Source organism: Spermophilus citellus, assembly GCF_964194105.1.
Source record: "Spermophilus citellus genome assembly, chromosome: 8".
In the NCBI taxonomy this organism is placed as follows: Eukaryota; Metazoa; Chordata; class Mammalia; order Rodentia; family Sciuridae; genus Spermophilus; species Spermophilus citellus.
This window is the reverse complement of record NC_138189.1, coordinates 124,925,559-124,946,336: the sequence shown is the minus strand read 5'-3', so window position 1 is coordinate 124,946,336 and position 20,778 is coordinate 124,925,559. Positions and strand designations below refer to the sequence as shown.

Below are 20,778 nucleotides of genomic sequence, written 5' to 3'. Positions count from 1 at the left end.
CCATTTTACCATTCACAGTCAAATTATTTAACCCTTAATCATTTAAGCAAAAAAATGTAGACAATGCCTTTTTATATTATTTCTTCTTTAAAACAAATAGAAGTACACATAGATATCTTCAATGACTTTTATTGAACTCTCAAAATGATAGCATAAAGTATCATAACAATGAACTAGCCATGAAAAAATGTGAAGATATTAAGAAGAAAAAAACAAAGACTTTTATTCTAACTGAACATTAGCACTATTCTATCTGATTTATACTAACTGAAAATTAGCACTCTTCTATCTGATTTTTATTCCCCAGATGATTCTGAGATGGAGGAGGCCTCTGAGTCATTTCAGGTATCTTCAGCAAAAAGAAAATGCATATCCAATAGAAATTGGTAAATAAATATTCAATAATTTCTATAATTGTGATCATACTGGCTCCACAAAACAGGCCCAGCTGACCGCCAACATCTGCTGTAATCAAAATCAATACAAAAATTGTCATGGTTTTTCATAGAAAGAAAATTAAACATTGTTAGAATTGAAATTATTTTAAACTAATAAATAACATTATATGAAGATAGATTAATTGTATTACCATAAAATGTGGTACAAATAAAGTAATAGCAATTCATGTGACAATAATATTAGTCCAAACCACCTTTAAATGAAGAATTAAGGTAAACATAAAATCTGTTTCCAAATTTCTAACTCAGACTTTGGAAGATAAGAAGTCTAAGGTAAATTCATTAAGGTTCCTAGATAATTTCAAATCCAATTCTATGTGTTAAATGAAAAGAAATGAGACATCCTTATGACATTAGAATTTTCTGGAAAATTAATTTCCAAGCAACTGGGAATTTAAGAGTCCAAACTTTATTTCTTTTGAGGCATTTATAATATTTAATTGAACTAAAATATATCAACACAACATTGCTTTTTCAAAATGTCTTTAAATCTATGTTTATTTTATTGTTTATGCTTTTATTGTGATTAAATATACATATCTTAAATTTTACCATTTTAACCATTTTGAAATGTACAGCTCTGTGGCATTAACTATATTTGTATTTTTTGACACCCATCACCAACATGCATCTCTGAAACACTTTCATTTTCCCCAATGGAAACTGTTTAAACAGTAACTCCCAGCTTCCTTTAGTCCCTGTCAATCACCCTTTTACTTTTTATCTCAGTGAATTTGACAATTCTAACAGTGCCTCCTCACACACATTACTTTATTAATCATTACTTTCTTGCCATGAGTCATTCTCAGGATCTTGCCAATTTTGTAAAGTGTTGTAATGAAGTATAGGTTTCTTCATGAGCTTTGGAGAGTTTGTAAACTTTCTCCCTATCTTGGGTCTCAGCTGCTAGATCAAAGTGCTGTCATTTTTCCTGACTCTAATGCTGTCTTCTATCTTCTATGTGGCTTCCTTGAAAAGGCAATGAGATCTAGGAAGTCAGCAAGTATGTCGGGTTAGGGGATGTATAATGAAAGAAAATGAGCAGTGGTTGTTCAACCAAATGCCCAATTTTGCTTGCTCATGTTCTTTTCAACCCACCCTGGGGTGGAACTCCATGTAGGGGTATTCAGAGGCTGAATCCCTCCTGCTAAAACATTATAGTACCCTTGATGACAGGATTTTCCATCAAGAGAATAAAATATAAATGTGAGTATGAAATACTGAGCATCAGCCATTTCTTTGTCAAAGCCTTTGGAGTCAGTTTGCAGTGTTTCTAGGGAGTGCAAAAATGTTGGATTTAAAAAGCAGACAAATGACATTACTATTGATTGTGTCTCTTCCATTGATAAGCTAAGCTGTAAATATGAAAGGAAAATAGAAAATAGAGGAACATCCAGGAAGATATAAATAATGCTTACCAAGTAACTCAGATACACTCACTGCTTTTTGTTGCTGAGTTATCTTATAGTTTAAGTCACTATAGTTTATTTCAATGTTCACAAGATTCTCCCTGGGAATGAAAACAGAATTAATGCAGCTCAAGACTGACAGCTCTACTTTTATTTCCTATCTTACAAAAGTAGCACTCATTTCAATTCAGATGCTATTTAATGTTGAATTAGACACAGTATGTCTATCCATCATTAATTCCAGTTAGCATCATTTCAAAGGCACTTTGGTCTTGTTGGAATTTAGAGAAACATTCTTTTCCAGACCCAACAATTTTTCCATGTCTCATTCTTGAGCCATCAGAAAAAGACATTAATTGTAAACATGTACTGATATAGAGTGAAGAAGTATTTACAACTATTTATGTGTGTGTTTAGTTTCAATTTAAATCCTTGTTTTTTTCTTTGTGACTTATGTGACCCTAGAGAAATCACATTTTTACCCAAGTCTTGGTTTCCTTATCAGTGGTCAGGAGTTTTGAGGTGAAATTGCAGTTGTGTTGGGGAGAAATTAAGTTAATGTATATGCAGAATGGGCAAAGAACCTGGCATATAGTGAATGCCCCATAAATATTATTGATTTTTTTTCATTGATAAAATTGAGCTAAGACCATTTTCTTAATGTCCTCTGGAAATCTTTACAGGTGACCAGAATGGCTAAACATTATTTGCAAATGAAAGCTGTCTATAATTTGGAGATCCTCACTCTTTCGAAAAAGTCTACTTTGAACTTCAATAACACATTCATTGAAATGCTTCCTGTATTTCAACTTGTATGCCTAACAGTTTAACACATTCCAATTAAACTCCTGATATTTTCCCCATTTATAAAGTTTCACACCCCATAGCCAATTCAACAGGAAATCCTATTTGTCTCATCTTCAGATACCTCTAGTGTCCCACCAGCTCACAGCCCATTCATTGCTTCATCTTTGCCCAAACAGCCCTAGTCTTTCACCTGGATTTTTCCATTAGCCTTCTGACTTCCACTTTTAAGGTACTTTATCTCAACAAATACACATGCTCTGTTCTTTATATAATAACCAAAATGTACTTCTGCAACTGCTGGATCATAACACTTTTGTTCAACCCAACCTTGCCCTGAGACTTCCCATGTAATCTTAATGAAACTCCTCCATGAACTTTGGAGAACCACTGCTTCAGGTTTTTGCTCACTGTCACCTTCTCTGGAAGGTCTTTCCTGATCATAATCCATAATCCTAAGTATAACGTTCTCTGACTCTGGCTTCCTAGACCACTTTCTACCTTTTCTCCTGCCATAGCAACTAGAGCCATCTAATGTGAGTATGTCTATTTCCATCCCAAAGGAATCAGGCGTAACAAGGCAGCATTCCTATCTTTCTTATATTGAGGTATCCTTAATGCCTAGAATATCCCTTGAATTTTAACACACATAAGAGGTGCTCATTTATATTTGTAAAAATGGTAAAAGATGGGCTGGGGTTGTGGCTCAGTGGTACAGCACTTGCCTAGCATATGTGAGGCACTGGATTCAATCCTCATCAACACATAAAAATAAATAAATGAAACAAAGGTCCAATTTTTTAAATGGTAGAAGATAACAAGTTAAAGATGAAACCAATATATGAGTGGATAAATATTAACTTCTCCATGTGATAAGCAGAACTGGAAACCAGCTACCTCATGATTGTTAGCTGGATAATAGTTATGACTGAGAATGGATCCTATTAGTAACGATTCCTGGAATTATGTCATGTTCTTTATCATATCTAAGGAGTGTGGCTGTAAATCATTTTCTTTATTGTTTACAGATTTTTAATCAATATTCCCAAATATACTTAATTCAAAATGCATCATTAATATGTGTACTTAATTTCCATTGGTGTAACCATGAGTAACAGAAGAATCTGCAATGTTTAAAGAGATAATCAGGGGACACGGTAATGTTTACAAATAATAAAGCAGTTGGCAAAGTGAAAGAAATAATCAAGTTGTCTTGGAAGTTTAGAAATTTTAGTAATATTCCAATCATTTTGTCCTCCATTGTACTCTAATTTGCATGTACTTTGATAATATTGTTTAATTTCACAAGCACAACATTCATGATCATTTCCACACATTATCCATCTGTGTTTCTGAAATAAGATAAATTCCTCTCCAATAAAAAATATTGTGATATTTACTTCTCTCAGACAGCTGATATGACCAATAATTGAGTCTCACCAAACCTGTGCCTCCTGGTAATACTGATTCAATGGAGTCCAATAACATTTGTTTGAAAGGCACAATTATAAAATAAAATCTGGGTTTTAATAAGGGCAAAGAGAACAAATAAAAATGAGATTTATTATGTTACCAAATGCAGAGGAAATGCCTCCAGGTTCTTGAACATAAGTGCTTCATTAAAGGGAGTGAACTGGTTTTGTAAAAATTGATTTCATACAATTTTAATTTAAAAATTTGTTAACACAGAAATACCTTAAAACTTCACTTGTATAACTGATGAAATCAATCTTATTTCAGCCCAAAGTACTGGAGGTACTTTAATCACCTCCACACTGCATGCTTCTGTAAGGCTGAACTTCTCCCCTTCATAATGAGGTTCAGCAGCTGCCCCATGAAACCCGGAACTGCCATAGTCTGGGTTTGATTTCTGCCATACAGAGGCTTAACCGTTAAATTAGAGATTGCTTCTTTTTAAATCATATTTCTGCTAAGATTTCATGTTTTCTCTCCTGACTAATTGTATAAGTGTTTGCCGATTTATAACTCTATTATTTCTGCTAACACTACACAGACAAGTTTCTCTGGCTAGCATCTGGGCAAGCCCTGAGTCCCACACCTTTGCTCAGCTATCTGTCTTAGGCCTGTGGTAACAGCCTCCCCTACTCACAACCACTGAGTTCCCTACAAGTCACTAATGATAGGATTAGTTAGAGAACTATTCATAATAATCTGAGTTCAGTATTCTCTAGTATCATCTTGTTGAATTCATGGATTTCTTTTCTGATTCACCAGTATATCTCCAAAATCATGCCTGCCTACATTCTTTGCAAATTAAATAATTTTGAAATTCAGGAGATCTCTAATAGCTGAGATCATCTAAGACGTATTTAAATATAACATACATAATACTATAAATGAATCAGTTCTCCATATTAAAATGAAATAGAAAAAGATATCTGTATTGAAGTCAGCACTATAAATAAAGACTAATTGCAAATTTCTACCTCTCTATCATTTAATATGCTAAGTTTTTGAAATCATACCCCAGGAGCCCTATTTTGATACAAATACATTTTTCTTTCTGATTTGTAAAGATAATTTTATTGTCTACTTACATGGTTGAACTTTTAAATTTTAAAATTAATAAAAATTTATTTTAATTATAATAAATTCCAAGGTAAAGCTGAATCAAAACATGCTTTCAAAAGTTAGTTACTTGAGTGTGCAATACAAATCAAGTTTAAATTAGTTAGTATTACATTATTTTAATAGATAAAATTATAAATACCAATATGCAATTGTCATTGTTTCAGGTCTAGGACTAAAAATTATAAATGAGAAACAAAGAGAAATGTTAAGTTTACTCCATTGTTTAAAAGAAAAATCAAGAAATCCATAAGAAATTTCATTTATAATTTCTAAGAGCAACAACTGGAGAATTTAATATTCAGTTGACCAGGGAAACTGCAATCTGGTATCTTTGTGAAAAAGACCTGTGGATAAGTTTTCAAGCATAATTGCTTTCTGTGCCATTGATAGGTCAGTTACTTGAATCAGAATGTACTTTAATTTCCTCCGTTGTGCAATGACAATAGTAATTTCTGTTCCAATTTACCTTACACAGTTCTTAAGAGATTCAAACTATAAAATATAAAGATAGGAAATTTCCATATTTTTAGGCATCAAAATGATATTAGTTAGCATTCTTATTTCCCCAGTTGGGACGATGAAACTGTGATCCTGTACCTCCTAAATGACATCAACAAGCAGAGCCCTTTTTCTGGGACACGATTTCATGATTTGGTAGAGCTAAAGGCACCAGGAGAGGGCAGAAGATTGAGAAGTTCCTGGGTCCAGGGCAATAACAGACTGAGCAAATGTTTTTAGCAAGTATCAGTTGATTTTCACACAATTAAAGTAAGGAGATGAAAGACATGATCTTGCCTACTGATAAATTTCTATGCTGTCATTATTAATTCAATTCTGTAAGCCACTCCCTCCCTTGATTGATCAGCATTTTATTTCCTGAGACTTGAAGTTTTCAATGAAGATAAAAATGAATGATTTATGAGACTAATAAGGTTACCTGATATAATCCTGCCTTTGATTCAACTTCTTGGAAAGATATTTTAAAGCTTTTTGACTTGGAAAAGATGAATAAGAAATGGTAGCGGGGTATTCAGTTTCTTCACAAGAAACAGGGCAGCTAGAATTGTGGGTTCCCATTGTACATAATCCCTTAAATTCAATGTAGTCTGAAATGCAAATTAGGACAGTATATTAGGGAAGAATATTTCACAATGGGGAGAACAGAGCTTTTTAAATAAATAATGTAAAAAAGTTTCTATATGCTTATATATATAAAGTGTGTGTATATATATATATATATATACATATATATGTTTATATATGTATACACATGATTATATATGTGTGTTTGTATACACACACACATATATATAAAAGTGTGTGTGTGTGTGTGTATCCCCAAGTACTGGGGATTGGACCCAGGACCTTATGCAAGCTTGCTCTACCACAGAGCAGTCCAATGTTACCCCAGTCCAATGTTAATTTTATTTTTAATTTTTTAAAAAGGGACAGGAGTTTTGTTAGAAAAAAGTTCTAATGTTGATCGGATTGATGGTTCTACAACTGTGAATATGCTGAGCATCGGTGAGTTACTTAAATACAATTTATTTTGACAAGGTGAATTATATAGTGTATGGGTTATAGCTCAATAAAGCTTTCATAAAAAAGCAAGATACTAATTGATATGTATATTGAGGACTTAATACATTAAAAGTGATATGCATCAGAAAAAAAAATAAAAAAATAAAAAGTATCAGATATTGTCACTACTTTCTTAACAAATGGTGTTTATATTTCACTGTTAATGCAGCAAAGAAGACAGGACACAAAGAGTTGCTAACTTTGAATTCATTGAGTTACTGGAACCTTCATTAGAAATAAAGTCTTTTCAGCAAATGTCTGGGTATATTTCCATAAAATATCAGCTATTTGCACAAAAGTTTTTTTTTTTTTTTTTTTTTTTGTGTGTGTGTGTGTGTGTGTGTGTGTGTGTGACATTGTATCACTTTGAAAGGAATTTTCAAATATAATCACGAAAGCCAATGACTTGGGTTTAAACTGAATTCATCTTGTTTGAACAAAATGAATTCATCTTGTTTCAATACATAATGGTGTGAGACAGTGTTGCCGGTGTTTGGAGTGTTATTTCTGTGGACCAGTAACTTTTCAATCAGCCACTAGATTCTCTTCTGTCCTTCTTTAGTTCCACCAAACCATGAATGCACGTGTGTCTGGGGGGAGGGAGGGGGACTCTGGAGGAGGTGTTTCCTTTGCACCACCTCCCAGAGCCCATTCTCACTGCTCCTCACCCTGTCTCTACTCAGACTCACCTTTTTCTCTTGGTTTTAATGCAGAAAACCTTTGTTCTTGTGAACCTGTTGTCACCAAAACCCCTTGATCAGGGGCCACCTTTGGGCTTGTTTTCCATTCTCTAACACTGATACTCCTTTGGTGTGTAACTTTGCATATGTCCTCTTATTCTTTAAGATTACTAGTAAAATCATCACTCTTTGCCTACACTCACATACATTCACACTGTCACTATGTTTGTTTACACACTCACACATGCGCACACATACCCTTGCACTCTTTCACTCATGCTCACATACTCTAAAATATTCTTATACACTCATACTCCCTCTCTTCCTCTCTCCCTCTCTCTCTCTCTCTCTCTCTCTCTCTCTCACACACACACACACACACACACACACACACACACACACTCCCCACACATTTGTGACCCTGTCATCCCACAACAATCCCTGAAGAAATGCTTACAGGGAGTAACAACACCCCACCACCACCACCAGCTCTCCCTTCAGCCTCCAACAGGGATGGGAAATTGGAAGAAATTTGGCAACATAATTTGAACTCTTTGCACATTTAGCTTGTGGGCTATAGAAAAATATAAGATCCTTTCTACTCATACTGATATATTGAAATATTTTACAATTATTTAAAAGAAGCTGTTAAATATATTCCTGCTATGCTGGAGATATTTCCATAATGCATTAGAAAACCACCTTTCATAAAGGATATGTATTAGGATTCCATTTAGTAAACAACCAATGATTTAAGGTCATAAATATGAATCTATATATGTGGAGAAAGTTATGGAGGAACCCATAAGAATGTTAACATTGGTTCAAAATTAAGACAAGTATGTAAGAAAAATAAAAGGCTATTTAGGAAGAAGCTGTTCCCAATAAATAAAGTGTGTGCAGTTACGATTTCATTTATGTAAAAATTTCATATGTAATGTGAACATATAATAAAATGAATAAATGAAAGAATGATTCTCAGAATAATTCCTGAAGGGATAGAGCTTCTATTGATTTTTACATAATTTATTTTCTATTTGGTAATATTTAAGCTATTCACAAAAATATTTTACTTATGTAAAAATGTAAGTCTATTTTATTATTTTAAAATTACAAAAATTGAAAAACGACATGAAGATTTAAAAATAAAAGCCAGAACACTGGTGCTGTTACTTGGCTTCTGTGTATATTTCAGTGGCATATTCCTTGGAATCAGAGGGGTTTTGTTTGGTTTGTCTATGTTTATGTAAATTGTTTAAGAATGTCAAAAATTCCCTGCTATTGTCTATTTTCTGTTTTATTTTTGGGCTAACCAAACTATGATTTGGGGTCTTATATTACTCTAAGTAACATTAATATAAATCCTGAAAACAAAAATTAAGCCACTTACCAAGCATAGGAGAAACACAGTTGTAGTATTTTTGTAGGTCACATTCTATCCCATTTCCTTAAAAACAAGTAATATATATTTACTTTTATTTTATAGATTGATTGATTGATTGATTGACTGCTGGCAATTGAACCCAGGACCTCATGCCCTACCACTAAGCTACACCTCCAGGCCCTAGAACTTTGCATTTTATAAAATAAAGCAGCCTAATGCAAAAATACATTTCATACCCACATCCCTCCAATCATCCAACGATTCCATCCATGCATGTGGATATTTATGTAATGTGAGTATGAAAAAAATGTTAGGATCCAATGAAAGTTAATGTTGAGAGGAAAAGTTTTTTTATTATTTCTTTCCATTTGTCTAGACAATTCTAAAACTTTAAGTGGGAATAATATTTTTAAATAAATAAAAATTTTTAAATTTTTAAATTAAATAATTTAAAATTGATAATATTTAAATAATAATTTAAAATTTCTTTCAGAGTTATCATCTCTTGGTTCTTCGTCTCTCTCTCTCTCTCTCTCTCTCTCTCTCTCTCTCCCTCCCTCCCTCCCTCTCTCTCTCTCTCTCTCTCTCTCTCTCTCTCTCTCTCTCACACACACACACACACACAACACACACAAACTTACTTGATGGTCTTTCTAGGGGTAGGATGGAGGCAGAAAAGTACCAATATTTGTTAAGCACCTTTTGTGGATCATGAGACAAATAACAAAATCAATATACATTCAAACTGAGTTTTATCCCTGGGATGATTCTAAATCCTTAGACTTTGAACTTTAATATTTCTCTATTGCTATAACCCTTGTGGTCTCTAAGGTTAGCCACAGTGTTTATTCAATAATCCTGAAAATCACGATATTGTCTGCTTAGAAATTGTGAACAATTTGTGAAATGCTTGACTTACTACAAGAAAGTGTTCTTTGTGAAGGAACTGCCAGAAGTGAAAAACAGAATATCTGCCTCTGACATTGTCAGTAAAAAAAATGATTTTTCCAGATTGTTCCTTAATTTTCACAATAATATTTCTCCCATGATAAGAGACAATGAAATTTTGGAAACAACTCATATCTCAGGGAATCTGGAACAGCCAAATGTCACAAAACTTGCGCTTCTCAATCATATTTAAATATAACAAGCCAAGAGAGGTGGTGCATGGTGTAATCCCAATGGCGCAGGAGGGAGACAGTAGGATCACAAATTCAAAGCCAGCCTCAGCGAAAGTAAGGCACTAAGCAACTCAGTGAGAACCTGTCTCTAATAAAATACAAAATAGGGCTGGAGATGTGGCTCATTGGTTGATGTGCCCCTGAGTTTAATTCTTGGTACCCAAGAAATAAATAAACAAATAAATAAATAAAATTAGTATAACACTATAAGCTAATCAGTTTCCCACGTTACAATGGAATACTGAGATGTATGTATTAGAGGCAGCAGTATAAAAGACACATAATTTCAGATTTTTCTACCTGTCTGATTTGTGGTTGCACTTCTTCAAATTATTAATGGTGTTACTTTAGCTAATTCACTTTATAAGTTTCAGTTTTCTCTTCTGTAAGTATAGGCAGGGATATGTGAGGATTTAACCAAATCACATGATAGTCCTGTAAACACTTCATGCATCCTGATGTTCACACAGATGCCATGCTCTGTATTTTATGCAGCATCTTTCCTAGTTGCTGATTCATATTAATTATTCAGTTTGTATTTTTTAAAACATAATAAATTTTAAAATATAAACATCATGCAGCATGAATCAATTCAGACTTATCTCCACTAACGTTTCCAATATAATTGGGAATGGCATATCAGAGCCAGAGACAGAAGTTTTATAAAGTGTCAGTTTTTTTGGGGGGGAGCAGGGGGTGTGGGTGATGTTTAGAGATCAGTCATCTAGATTCTAGAAAGAAGGAAGGAAACGATGATTTGAAGTCCCTGGAGAAGTTTGCCAGTTACATAGTCGTGTTATAAGAGGCAGCATTATTATAAGTCTTTGTGTATGTGTGTGAGAAGAAGAGAGGGGGAGAGAGGGAGAGGAAGGAAAGAGTGCATAATGGCAAACTGGTATAGCCAAACAGGTCTTGCCCCACTCCAGCCCCCATCTCCATGAAGATGCTACAGGAGGAAGGTGAAGAAACTGAATGAAAATGCCCAGCATTTATCTAGACTCCATTCTATTCCGTGTCAGCCACTTTTAAAACCACTTACATGCTTTTTCCATCTTTGAGACAACCCTATAAGGTGGAAAAACCTTCTCCCCATTTTATAGGCATAGACAGGTTACATGACTTGGTCAAGATCACCTAGATCAGAAATTGTGAGGCTGAGATGCCTCATAATTGGATTTGATTCATAACCATCCTGCTCTCCTGCCTTCTTCAAGGCCTGCCTCATATCCCTGATCCTGGAAATGTCTCCAATTGTAGGCAAAGGAGGCTTGAAGCTACCTTTACGCTCACAAAGAAATCTCCAGGGTCAAAAACTCTACATACATGAGTTTATTTTTCTTTCAAATTATGAAAACCCCTATGTAGTTGTTTTAAATATTTGAGAGCATCTAATTTTAACCTTTGGAATAAGAATATAGGACCCATCCTGATAACACAATTTTCTTTTCCCTAAATCTCTGCAATGACTCCAGGATTTCAAATTTATCAGTTGAGATTACATTTGGCAAGTGAATGATTTTCCAGAATAAAATTTCACCAGAATGGAAAACAATTTAATTACATATTGATTTTCTAAGGATCAAATTAAGCAAATATAATTGAGTGTGGGAGGGTCACTGTTTATTTACCTGGAAGCAGGAAAGGCAAACATCCGCATCGCTTTTCTATGAGCTGGGCTTTGCATTCTTTCAAACAACCATAAGTGCTGTAGTGATGAAAATTCTGGAGCTTGATGTTAGGCTTGCATTCTCCCCAAGGGTATTCTTGGTGAACTGTCTTAAGATCAAAATTAAGACCTGCTGCAGCAGGAGATTTATCTCAGTCATTCTACCCATTTTCCATTATAGAGACAGCAGACACTAATTTTGTTTTTTGGGGGACAGGGTAGTACCAGGGATTGGACCTGAACCCAGGGGCTCTTAAACACCAAGCCACATCCTCAGCCCTTTTTATTTTAAGATGGGATTGTACTAAATTGCTTAGGTCCTTCCAATTTTGCGGAGGCTAGCTTTGAACTTTCAGTCCTCCTAACTCAACCTCCAGAGCCTCTGTGATTACAGACATGCACCATGGTACCAGGCCAGACACTTTTAAAATTTTCTCTCAGAGCTCCATGATGATTTTAAATGTAGTACATTTGCCTGTTTTTTCTACCCAATTAACCTGAATGACCCTGAAGATTTTAGTGGTCTTTCATTGACATTTTTCTCAAATGCCAATCTGTAATATCAGCAGACTAATCATTCAAAAAAGGACGCATACAAGGAAAAAAAACTCATTTATGTAAATATTATATTAGCATATCAAAAAGCCCAACCACAAAACCAAAATTGCAAACAAAAAAGCTTTTATTGAGCACTAATTATATGCCAGCCAATAAAGCTAGTATTTTCTTTTTGTTACTTCACTTAAGCTTCATATACTTATGAAAGGGAAGTATTACCCTCCTCAACTGCAAAAGAGAAGAGATGAAAAACTCATAAATATAATTAAGGAAATATATGACTGTAAGTGGCTGGAAAATGGAAACCTGGCGGACCAGCCCCAACTCCAAAATTGCCTGAACTTGTCTCTTTTATTTTCTCCTTCCCACATAGTTCCAATGAGAACACACAGTTCAGCACAGCAGCTTAGGTCTATCCTCATTTTTTTTTTTTTTTTTGGCACATGGGTAGGTGGATCCCGGGATTGAACTCAGAGGCACTTGACCACTAAGCCACATGCCCAGTACTATTTTGTATTTTATTTAGAGACAGGGTCTTACTGAGTTGCTTAGCACTTCGCTTTTGCTGAGGCTGGCTTTGAACTCGCCTCCAGAGCAGCTGGGATTACAGGTGTGTGCCACCAGTTCCTGGCTATCCTCATTCTTAATTTCTAATGAAGCTCAGTCACCTTGGTTTGGATAGGCTTCCCAACTTTCTCTTACGTTGTATAGATTCATTGCTTTTACTGTATATTTGTCTCCAGATAGAGGAAAAGAACGTAATTAAAACTTTGGAATTTCCCACCATGGTTTAAAAGCACAAAGAAAAGGATTTCTAGTGAAAAAGTACTCTTTACAAAATTAATTCATTCTCTGTCCCATCTTTACCTTCAACTGGCGGATTGTTACCCGAGTGTGCATTCCCACGGGAGAGTACAACCCTAGGCCAACAAACTGGGGCTCCTTCTTGGGTGAGTGAATAACAAAGATGATCCCAGCATCAGCAAAACCCAGGCCTGGGGAATCAGTAAACTCCTCCTGAAATGAAAATACACGTTTCCTCAAATTGCAGAGTAATTAGATCAGTTCTACACAGCTTGAGTTTCATCAAATCTCATGATGGTATTGGACTTACGTAAAATCAATTGTTTCATATCCCAATTCAATCTCTTTTATATAAAAGGTGTGAAAATGAAATGGCTATGACATACTTTCCATGTTTGAATCACAGCTCTGGACCTCTGCATTTTTCTACTTTTCACCCTACATGGAAGCTGGGACCCTGGTCATGGCTAATAATCTGATTTCCACTGCTGCTCTCCTCCCCAGCTACCATTTCATTGCTTTCTCTGGCTGTTCTCTTTGATTCATGTGTTTTAGAGAATCTTTTGTCACTTGTTTTGGTATTAAAATCCCTGTCCTTATTCAAAATTCAAATTTATTTTCCCATGTTAGTGAAGGTTGACATTGATTCTGTAACACTAGAGTTATTTTGATATAAAATTTCTGCCCCATAAAGAAATTTAAGATGATATTTTCAGTGACTTTGTCATTAGTTGTACTTTTAGGCTGTACGTAGTACCAAGAATAAACTTGAGGATAAGATGATTTTTTTCTTCAGTGAATAACTGCTTATGTAATTACTTTAATAAACAGGCTTAATATTTTATTTACAACACAGAACGCTATATCTCCTGGGGCTGTTATAACCCTCTAAAAAGCAGTTAAGTGGCAAGTCTGGAAAAATATCTCAATGCTGATTACTTATGCAGCATTGCATTGAAGATGTATATTTTATTTGGATTATGAAATTATGTAAGACATTTAGGTTGTAAAATTTGTAATTAATATTTGAACTGACCTCAGGGCTAATATTTGAATGACATGAAAATATATTTATAGGAAGGGGCATTGTAGTGTGCAGTGTTGTATTTGGACATAAATAAAAATATCTTTAATTGGATACAAAAAGTGAGTACAAGTATCTTAACAGAAATTCCTTAAAAGTAGCCAATGGAGGCTGAGGCAAAAAGTTCAAAGCCAGCCACAGTAACTCAGTGAATACCTAAGCAATTAAGGGAGACCCTGTCTCAAAATAAAATTAAAAAAATAAAAAGGCTAGGGATGTTGATCAGTGTTTACACACCCCTGGATTCAATTCCCTGTACCAAAAGTAAATACATACATACATAAACAAACTAGCCAATGACTTCCTTTATGTCAATTAGGAGATTATATAATTTGGTGGGATTCAAGAGACCAGGCTTATTTGTTATCTTTGCCATTAATTGATTGCATAATTCTGAATTTCTAACCTATAAGTATTTTATAATCCTCGTTTATAAATCTACAGAGTAGAAAACCTCTAAATGTGTAATAGTGGAAGAGGTTCGAAAGACACAAAGTGAGAATCAACCATGAATTGGAGCTATACCAGGCACTCTTGAAGACATCACCACTGCATTTCTCAGGAGTCTCAACACCTGACTCTGAGGTCTAGATTCATAAAATGTCTTAGTCCAACTATAACTTTCCCAAACTAGACTTGAGCAAAGTCCAGTCTATAATATATGAATAGCAATTATTTTCTCATCAATTTTTCCAGATTCAGATTCTATGATTTATCAAATGTGAATATATGGTTCCTCTCTAAAATATACTGCATGAAAATCTTAACCAAAATTATTTCTTAAATGCATAGAGTCATCTTAAATTAACTCTATACATTGCAACTTAGAAATCTCTGGTTTCCTTATTTTGTGGCAAGAAGAATTCTTGGAGTTACATTAACAGAGATAAGTAGGACAACTAAAACTCAAAATTAGGTCTTTTTAATCTCTAAGTCAATTATTACATAGAACTCAGAGGACACTAGGCTGAACTGATAAAAACAGAAATAATGACAGGGTAAAATATTAAAAAAAAAATGTGTCCCTTATTTGTTTGGAATCCTGGCTAGATTGAAGAAAATTCAATACCTGATTGACATCGAAGATCAGGCTTAAGCCTCTTCCAGAGACACTCACTTTTTTCCATCCTTGGATATTTTCACCATGATTAAAAGTAAAGCAATTTCCATATTCAGTGAAGACATGTTTAAAGTCCTCCAATATAAAAAAATGAACCAAATAAAACACAATCAGTTGGGTATTTTCATCACTCCTAAGGTTTAAATTGCCATACATTTTTTTTTTAAATCATCATGTCTAAACAATACAGAAATACTAGATAGAATGTTCTGGTGACTTATGTATGTACTCAATAATAATTTTTATTTCTCTTTCATACATATTTGTGAATTTGCATGTTATTCCTTAAATGAGACATTTTCACATAAAATTAACATGTTTTTATGAAATTACTAAGAAATTACTTCTTTTTATTACCTACCTTATTACCAAGGCTTCTGGAAACATGCTTTTGCTGGTGAAGAACACTTTGATAATCCATACTTGAGGAATCATCTGTCCTTCATTCATATGTTTATGGTAGAGATGTCAATCACATTATCTACCCTTGACCTCCTCCAGCCACCATAGAAGCATGCATGTGATAAGCTGAGCTGATCTCAGTACCTGACCCTGACCCTGTGGCTTTGGTGATTGGTTCATGAATTCATGTGTCCTTATAAGAGCTAATCAATCTTCCATAGGATTACTGCATTGAAAACTGGAGCTCTAGCCTATCGTAATGAAAGTCAAGGGTTCCCTTTAGCCATTTTGGCTCTATGGAGGGAGAACTCATACAGAAAGAAGCCAACCTGTGTTAGGAGACAGAAACAAAGATAGAAAGTACAGGATAACCTTGTAGTCCCTTTGTGTACCATTTTTGAACCTATTTCCTCCTCTAGGAATACCCAATTAAACCAGTTTGTTTCTTGTACTTTTCAGCTTACCAGAATTGGGTTTCTGTAATATGCCGTTGAAAAACTCATTTCTGGTACAAAATTTCCTGGTTGTGAGTTGAAATATATTGGTAAGTAAAAAGCAAGATAGAAAAATCTCCTTAAGATGAATATAGGACATCTCTTGTCAATTTCTTCATCTCTGACAGCCATCTCTCAATCATTTCTGTTTGTCTACTGTATTCTACCAAAAGGTTAAGGAATTGTACCCCAGAACTATGAATTTGTGAAGTTTACTTAGACTCCTTTAACACAGCTTTCAGAATTGGCTGTGGAGAAAAAATATGGGACCAAGTTGCCTTCAAATCTCTTTACTAGCGGACTCCAGATATTCTACTTTTTATCTTAAATGTAGATTAATTTCATAGATGATAACAGAATTACATGTGTTATGAGCAAGTAAACTTTATCTCAATATGAAATAGTACCAAAAAGCAGCTTATTATTTTCATCATATGATAAACTATCAAATCGTTACCTTTGGGCCACATGGTATTCCAAAAAATTCACATGCCAGCAAAGTGCTATTGTTGAGATAAAAACCATTATTCTTGATAAAATCTGTGACACTGAAGTTTTGGTGACTCTCAATAAAATCAATAGCCTCTTTAAAACCAGTAGAATTGACACCAATTTCCTGACGATGGAGAACTTTGGATACAGTATGCCATAAGAAAACAATGATTCCAAATTTGGCGACAGCAGCTGTTTGGAACCTATTAGTAGGAATAAGGTAACCATTAGAAAAATAAAGACTTGGAACAATCTTGAAGACAGAAACCAAACATCTGGACTCTAGCAGTTTCTTCATATCTTCTACATTCTTTCACATTTTCAAGACATTCAGGTCAATTGGATTCCTAAAAGTTCTTTAACACACTGTACATGTTATCTTGTATTTAAGTATACATTTTTAATCCCCTAAAATACCTTTCACACCGTAGTCTGAATGAATCCTAATGGATCTTAAACATAACTCTTTCTTCCTTCAAAGGCAGAGTTGAGAAAGTAGAACAAATATTCATAAGCCATATTTCCTGGGTTCAAATCCCAGCTCTGCTATATTCATATCTTAGTTCTACATCTGCTTAGTTGAGCTGTCACTATGACTCTGAGTATTCCCTTCCTTGTATGTGTGTGGCTACATTCTGAAGTGCATTATAGGGGAGGAACCCCAAAACATGATAGCTTAGCTACCAACTCAACTTGCTGGAATGGAGCAGCAGCCAGATGGCAATTCTTCCTGTCCTGTATACTCCCCTTCAACCACATCAAATGCTGAGTCAGGTGAGACAGTGCAACTTGGTGAAGGTGCCAATTTCTCTTGAGTCACTCAGGCCATGAAGATTGGCGGTGGTGAACAATAGGCACATAATTCCATTTCCTCTTTATTTTCTCCACTTCACATCCATTTTTCTTTCTGCCCAGAGCAGGCCCAGCACCAGAAACGGGAGCAACAGATTTACAAAGGCTACTTAACCAGGCCTACAACTGTGTAGGGCTTACCCCCACAGTGAATTGTTTATTCTATGTGACTCCTAGCAGTGCTGTTTCTTCTTTGAGTTCTGGTTGTTACTGCTACTTAATGGTATCACTTAGCAAATTTCTTCATTTTTTACCACTTCATTTTCTCAACTGTAAAATTGATACCCGTTAATATAACCTACCTCAATGCGTTATAAATTAATTATTTTTCTGAAAGCCTTTAGACAGGTTCCTGGAATATAATAAGTGTTAAGTAAATGTTCATTAAATAAATGTCTCATTATTGTCTAAGTGTCCTCTTGGCAATCAAAGCAGAAATGATCTACTTAATCCAACCACCATATTACCTTAAAATACTCTAGTTTTGCTAAGCAAATTCTGCCTTATAGTTACATAGACTTCTTTATTTGCATGCCTTATGTTTCTTTCAAAATATAATTGGGAATTTCATGGATATTATATATTTTGACCTTGAACAGATTCTTGTCTCTTCCAACAGATAAGAAGCCTAGAACAGAACATGTTGTCCACTCCTAGCAAGTTTACAGGGTCAAGTGGTCTCTGGTTTGTGTGTCATTCAAGGATCTCCTTTATTTTCTACATTAGTTTTTTTTCTTTGCTTTCTTTTTTTAAAGTAGTATTACATGTGTTTTCAACTGGTACATGAAAATTATACATTTTAATGGATTAACATGATGTTTCAACACTTGTAAATTTCTGTAATGTTTAAATCAGGTTAAACATAACTATCTCCTCAAACATTTGTTATTTCTTTATGGAGAAAACATTCAAAACCTTTCTTCTCTCATTTTCAAATACTACATTATTGTTATCTACAGTCACCTTCTGGTGCAACAGCACACCATAACTTCTTCTTCCTAAGTGTGACTTAGTTCCCACTGGTCAACCATTCCTCATCCCTCCCTCCCCCATGCTCTCCACAGAATCTGGTAACTACTCTCAATCTTCATGAGATCATTTTAAAAAATACTCCATGTAAGTGAGATCATGGGATACTTTTCTTTCTGTGCTTGGCTTATTTCACTTAACATGATTTCTGGTTCAGTCCACACTGTAGCACATGCCAGAACTTCATTCTTTTTGTGGCTGAGCATTTCATGGTGTCCATGCCTCACATTTGACTTATCCTTTTATCAGCTGATGGGCATTTAAGTCATTCCCATCTCTTGGCCATAGTGAGTAGTGCTACAATGAACTTGAGGATTTTTTTATATCTCTTCAACATACTGATTTCATTTCATTAGGGGAAATACCCAGTAGTTGGATTGCTGGATCAGATGGTAGATTTGTTTTCAATATTGAAGAACTTCCACACTGCTTTCCATAATGGCTGTATTAATTTACATTCCCACCAATAGTGGGTAAGGATTCCTTTTTCTCCATATCCTCACCAGCATGTATCATCTTTTGTATTTTTGTTAGTACCTGTTCTTACTAGAATGAGTTGACATCTCATTATGGTTATATCTTATATTTTATTTTCATTTTCCTTTATATTATTTTTTGTACATACATAAGTTTTCTTTCTAATATAAGCCACGATTAATTCTTTCCTGGTCAAGATAGGGTATCCACAAAACAGAAAAAAGAAAAAGAGAAAGAAGAAAACAAAACTCTACACCAACATCATATTTCAGAGATTAGAAGCTATTTTCATGATAAGCACCTATGTGCCTTATATAACCAGCTCTAATTCTCATAAAGCCAGTCCACATCTTAAAAACCTATAAATAACCTCCTCTGCCTTCCTCGGTAGCCTATATCATGGTGGAATTTTTTCTAACTTAGCATAGTTAGTAATCTTACTTTTCATGGTCGAAAGTATTTCTGGGGATCTTTTCAGGAATCAAGTTTAGATTAGCAATAGATTTGAGAGAAAAGTGCAGGGCTAACTCTGTATTGAGGGATGGGCCTCTAAGATACTTCAAGTTCCTAACTCTGAATGACTGACAGGGTGCCAGGGATCTGTTCCAAAGCTCTACAACTTTGGAATCTTGCATAGGCTAAGAGGTAGTCCTCCCTCACATCAAGTTCAATAGATTCTTGTCAAAACCATTATGCAGAGAAATGAGGGAATTACCACATTTGTGGGAGGTGTAAGTACAATAGGTAAAACTGTTGAAAGAGATGTTATTTAAAAATGTCCTTTTAAAATATTTCTATTATATTGATAATGGTGAACTAATAACTAGACTAGATCTGTTCTTCTTATGTAAACTAATGGTTATAAATGCACTTCCCCAAATTATATGATCCAAAAGCAAAATTTCATCTGATATGAAAATTGATGCCTGACTCAGACTTTCATTGAGCCCTGTCAAGCCAGGTTCAGGTGTATCGTGTATTAACAAGAAATTTATACTTTACAGAAAATTTTGTGGAGTGAAAAATAGGGAAGAATATCTGTTCTTTAGATTCCTTTTTGAACCAATTTCAGCATTTTATTAATTCTTTCATTAACTGACAAAATCTTTGACACATTTATTTTATATTTGTATCAGAGGTATGATTTTACTTTTGTTAAAACTCCTTTAATATGCATACCCACACATTTTTTCATTCACACAGATTTGAACCAAGGAAAATAGCCCACAGATTATAAAAATACAGTGACAGAAGTTATTCGTTCTAAAACAATGGATTAATTTATACCAGAACTCACTCCATCTGTCTTTTTCTCTTATTTTAGTAGAAGAAAATATATTTCAGAAATTTTAACAAAATATAATGGAAATTTATTGTGAATTTTGTGGCAAAGATATTTTAGTGGAAATTTTTGACACAGAGGTATTTGAAAGGGCATGGAATATTTCAATTTCTGGAATTTATTGTGAAGTATAATTTTAATGAATGTTTGACAAATGCATCTTTATGAGTTTGTTTTCCTATTTTAATAGGCACTGCTTTACATGAAAGAAACATTTCAAAATTAAAGTAGTATTCATTAATAAACTGTTACTGGCTTTGGCACAGTAGCACATGATTATAATCTTAATGATTCAGGAGCTAAGGCAGGAGGATCGCAAGTCTGAGGATAATTTGGGCAGCTTAAAGAGAACCTGTCTGAAAATTTTAC

General features: G+C 34.4%; 1 protein-coding gene across 2 annotated transcripts in view; it reads right to left on the bottom strand.

Annotated features, from left to right (window-relative positions):
* Positions 1-274: 274 nt before the first annotated feature.
* Positions 275-20,778, bottom strand: part of LOC308654644 (acid-sensing ion channel 5-like) — a gene marked incomplete at its 3' end in the record, with an annotated part of 108,013 nt that continues 87,509 nt past the window's right edge. For both annotated transcript variants that reach the window (XM_081304333.1, XM_081304334.1), the window contains 8 exons: positions 16,675-16,912; positions 15,271-15,396; positions 13,181-13,330; positions 11,718-11,865; positions 8,915-8,971; positions 6,201-6,369; positions 1,877-1,968; positions 275-465 (listed from right to left, as the gene is read on the bottom strand). In XM_081304333.1, coding sequence (XP_081160459.1) covers positions 275-465; positions 1,877-1,968; positions 6,201-6,369; positions 8,915-8,971; positions 11,718-11,865; positions 13,181-13,330; positions 15,271-15,396; positions 16,675-16,912 — 1,171 coding nt within the window. The remainder of the gene's footprint in view (positions 466-1,876; positions 1,969-6,200; positions 6,370-8,914; positions 8,972-11,717; positions 11,866-13,180; positions 13,331-15,270; positions 15,397-16,674; positions 16,913-20,778) is intronic.